At 35.5% G+C, this 4262-nt stretch overlaps 1 protein-coding gene across 1 annotated transcript; it reads right to left on the minus strand.

Moving 5' to 3' along the window:
* Positions 1 to 28: 28 nt before the first annotated feature.
* Positions 29 to 3935, minus strand: cenpv (centromere protein V). Its single transcript, XM_042514100.1, has 5 exons — positions 3821 to 3935; positions 2884 to 2953; positions 2685 to 2799; positions 1612 to 1753; positions 29 to 318 (listed from the first exon to the last, which is right to left on the minus strand). The coding sequence occupies exons 1-4, from the start codon at positions 3931 to 3933 to the stop codon at positions 1623 to 1625; spliced, it is 429 nt and encodes a 142-aa protein (XP_042370034.1). The 5' UTR covers positions 3934 to 3935; the 3' UTR covers positions 29 to 318; positions 1612 to 1622.
* Positions 3936 to 4262: the final 327 nt, after the last annotated feature.

Raw genomic sequence — 4262 nt, forward strand, 5'->3', positions numbered from 1 at the left:
ATTATTATAAAAACGATAAAGTTGCTTCACACTAAAACATGTGAAACAGTCTGACAGATTGACCCAGTTCCTGTAAGTGTCTGCTGCTGTAGTGAAGGTTTGACATATGGACAGCTGACCGTGTCTCCGTGTCCTCGCAGACTGCTGTTTGTTGTCCCTGGTGACGGTCGGCCTCCTCAGGAAGTACGCCTCCCTCCTGGAGCTCCCCGTCAGCTGGCTGCTGCCCTCGGGCCTCCGCTGCGTCAGCGGCTCACACGGCTACCGGCGAGCCAAAGTAAGCCTCCAAACGGACGCTTTGTTGGCAAGACGCGTCCCCGTCTGCTATTAGAGGACACACGTGTTTCACACCTTTAAACGAGGCTACAGTGAAGTTTTACAGTGTGTGCTGAAGAGATTAAGACTGTAAATAAAGAGACGCTGGAGCGGGGACACTTTTAGAAAAAGACAGCAGGCCGGGGGCCAGCAGCCGCCGCAGACATGTTTTTAGGACGGATCCAAGATTTTAACACATTTCCCAGATTTTAGGACATTTCTAGGATTTTGGGACATTTCTAAGATTTTAGGACACTTCTCGTTTTTAGGACATTTCTTGGATTTTAGGACGCTTCTCAGTTTTTAGGACATTTCTAGGGTTTTGGGACATTCCTTACATAAGCAGATATTTCTAAGATTTAAGGACATTTCTAAGATTTTAGCACATTTCTCAGATTTTAGCACATTTCTCAGATTTTAGGACGCTTCTAGGATTTTGGGACATTCCTAGGATAAAAAGATGTTTCTCAGATTTAAGGACATTTTTAGGATTTTAGGATTTTTCTAGGATTTTAGGACGCTTCTCAGTTTTTAGGACATTTCTAGGATTTTGGGAACTCCCTAGGAATAAAAGAAGTTTCTAAGATTTTAGGACATGTCTAAGATTTTAGGACGTTTCTCGGTTTTTACGACACTTCTAGGTTTTTGGGACATTCCTAGGATAAAAAGATGTTTCTAAGATTTTAGGACATTTATTGGATTTTAGGGCGTTTTGAAGATTTTACAAGATTTTAGGAGGCATCTCGGACTTTAAGGCATTTCAAGATTTTGGGTTGAATTGAAGAATTTTCTGTTGGCTGTTCATTTGTCTCTCACAGTAACTCGTTACGGTAAAAATAACGAGCCTCTTTTTTTGTTTCAGGATGCCATGTTTCGTCACCGCTCTCAGCTGCTGTGGTTTCGTTACCTCTACATCATCTTCTCTCGGTATATGTTCGTCAACACGTTCGAAATTATCCCACAAGGACCAAAGAACCTGAAAATCTACTGAGTTTATCTCATTCGAACGCACCGAGTGTCACTCTGTTTCGACTCGAGTGAATTTCGAAGCTTTTCTAAAATGTGAGGAGCTGTTTTTGCTCGCTGTGAAGAAAGATTTCTTTAGTACTTTTTTGACTACAGAAGCCTGAATATATTCGTTCTGAGGCATGTCTGTCAAATGTCTGATTTGTTTTTGCTACAGAAGAAACTTTATTGTCGTTACACTGTAAGAAAACAACACGAGTTTGAAATTTTTCATCCAATGTTGTTGAAAACACTGTAAAATATTTCTGATGATTAAAAAAGTTTGATTCTTACATGTGGGTGTGTTACTCTGCAGCTTTAGACATGTTTCTGATGCTCCTGTGAGCCTGCACGCTTTCCTCCCACTTTTCCCCACAAAACTTCTCCACTGTGACGCTGCGGACCGAACCCGGATCCAGACAGTGCGGAGCGACGCCTGCGGAGGAAAACAACGGCAACAAAAAATAAAAACAAATAAAATAAAAATAAAAACATGCAGCCCAAATGCCTCACATAGTAAAATTTAAACAAAAAATCAAATATTCAAAAAACAAAATAAAATAAACACTAAGACAAAAAATTGCAACAATAAAATAAAATAAAAATTATTAAAAAATAAAGCAAACTATTGATATTGTTTGAAATTAATTAATAAAGAAATTAGTAAAAGGTGACCATCTAAAAACTTATAAAAGGGGGGAGAATTATTAGAAGCCCCCCCCAAAAAAAACTACAGAAAAATGTCCAGAAATTTGTATTTGTAATTATTATAACTATCTATTTAAAAGTATGTTACAGAAACTTTTTCAAGTATTTTTTGTTATTTTTTTTAATTTTATTTACTTATTTAGTATTTACTTGCTTGTTAATTTTCCAGTAAATTTCTTGAACTTTTACATTTTTAGCTCGTTTTTTCTTGTATTTTTGTTATTTTTTTTTACTTTTTATTTATTTATTTATCATTTACCTGCTTGTTAATTTTCAAGTAAATTTCTTGTAACGTTTTACTTATTTCTTGCGGATTTTTCGGCCATGTCTTGCTGAGTTGCTCACTGCTTTCTCCTCATGTTGTTGACAGAAATCAAACCACTTTGCTCAGGTTTCAAAGGGTTAAACAGATGTGTTTAGCTACACTACACCACTGAGGCTTAATTTACCAGCTCAACTACACAAAATATATGATGTTTCCAGGATAAATATCACGTAATCCAACATTTATCTCTGAACTCACAAATGTGAATGCAGAGCGAGATAACAGCCGACTGTGGTTCGTTTGTGGTAAACAGAGTCAGTTTGCAGTAAACAGACGGATGTTTCAACACGTGAGGATCGTGTGACCGTCGGGTGTCAGCAGTCGGAGGTCGTACCGTATCCGTCGGGGTTGGAGCGCGGCGTGTAGAAACTTTGAACTCCGCAGGTTTTACAGAAGGTGTGTTCGGCAGCGTGAGTGTTGAACGTGTACGTGGTCAGATTATCCGAACCCTGCGAGGAGAAAAAAGAAATTAAAAAACGCTCTTCTATTTATTGAAGTTAAATTATACGAGATGTTTTGCTGGAGTTAAATACCTGTAAGAGCGTGAAGTGGCTCTTCGGAACAATGAAATGATGGTTTTGTTTCTTCGTGCAGATGCTGCAGCTGGAAAAATACGACATTAATCAGTTTTTATGGATTTGCTATCAAGTGTATAAATAACAAAACATTGTTTGACAAGAGTTTTTTGTTTTGACTCCAACTTAAAGGGTAACTTTGGTATTTCGTAGTGCGGAGTTTATTTGTCCTGTTTTTGTGTCTAAATGTCTGAGAAAGTCTATTTTTGGTCCATTATAAAGCGAGAGCGCCATGAAACCGCAATAAAACCATTTTAGGGCGACTGCACTGTCAGTTTACAGCCACTGAAAATATTTGTTTTTGCCACTGACTTTTTTTTGGTTTTCTTCTCTTATTTTATTATTTACTGTATTTATTTTAAATATTTTATCTTGATTTTATTTTCCTTTTTTAGTACTCTCGCATTTAAAGCATTATGAGCTGCATTTTATGTATGAAAAGTGCGATACACGTATACAAATTAAGATTATATTATTTGAAAAGTAAAAAAACAAACAAAAAGAAACAAGAAAATTACCAAAAGAAACTTACTTTTAAGTAACTTAATATTAAATACAATTTTTAGAATTACAAATATAGTTTTCTGAAAAATGTTCTCCTTTTTAATATGTCTAATAAAAATGTGCTTGTAACCTTTATTTATTATTCATGTATTTATTACTTTATTAAGTTAAAGAAAATAAAAAAACACCTATTTTCTCAGGTCCCAAGATTTAAATAGTTTTGAAAGGCGCCTGAACACAGCGCAAAAAATATTGTTGCCAGAATTTTATTTTATTTATTTTTTGCAATTTGATTCAGATTTAAAGTAAGACGTGTCTTGGACAACCTTGTTTTCTTTGTAATAAAACATTTACAATTATGAGAGCGTATTATGTTATTTAAAGTCCGTACTTGCAGTGGAAAACGTGGAGGTCCGGGGAACTCAAGACTTCAAAGCGGACGGCGCCACAGTGGCAGCCGCCTGTATGTTTCACCAGATCCATTCTGCAGAGAAAATAAAGCATTATAAAAACACAAATGTTCATATTTGAGTATTTTATTGTGAGCTTTACTTAATGTTTTGGCAAAAATGGTGAGAAATGTCCTGCAAACTACAATAAGTTAGAAAGTGACAAGAAAATTACTGAAATTAGAACAACAGAGAGAGTTACTGGGAAGAAAAATAAAAAGAAATAAAGAAAAATGTTTGAAATTTAAAATAAAATAAAATAAAATCGTGAAAAATGTCCTGTAAATTGCAAGAGGTATGAAGAAGGTGACAAAAAAACCCCAAAAAATAGAACACAAGAGAGCGTTATTGGAAAATTAAAAAAGAAAAAAAGGAATAATGTGT

Source organism: Plectropomus leopardus, unplaced genomic scaffold (genome assembly GCF_008729295.1).
Source record: "Plectropomus leopardus isolate mb unplaced genomic scaffold, YSFRI_Pleo_2.0 unplaced_scaffold12899, whole genome shotgun sequence".
NCBI lineage: Eukaryota > Metazoa > Chordata > Actinopteri > Perciformes > Serranidae > Plectropomus > Plectropomus leopardus.

Excerpts from the sequence above, each read along its gene's own strand:
- cenpv (XM_042514100.1), bottom strand. The coding sequence starts at position 3,933 with ATGCTTTATTTTCTCTGCAGAATGGATCTGGTGAAACATACAGGCGGC. Across the intron at positions 2,954-3,820 it reads CTCCACGTTTTCCACTGCAA|CTGCAGCATCTGCACGAAGA; the intron begins GTACGGACTTTA and ends GTATTTTTCCAG. Across the intron at positions 1,754-2,684 it reads CTCCAACCCCGACGGATACG|GCGTCGCTCCGCACTGTCTG; the intron begins GTACGACCTCCG and ends TTTCCTCCGCAG.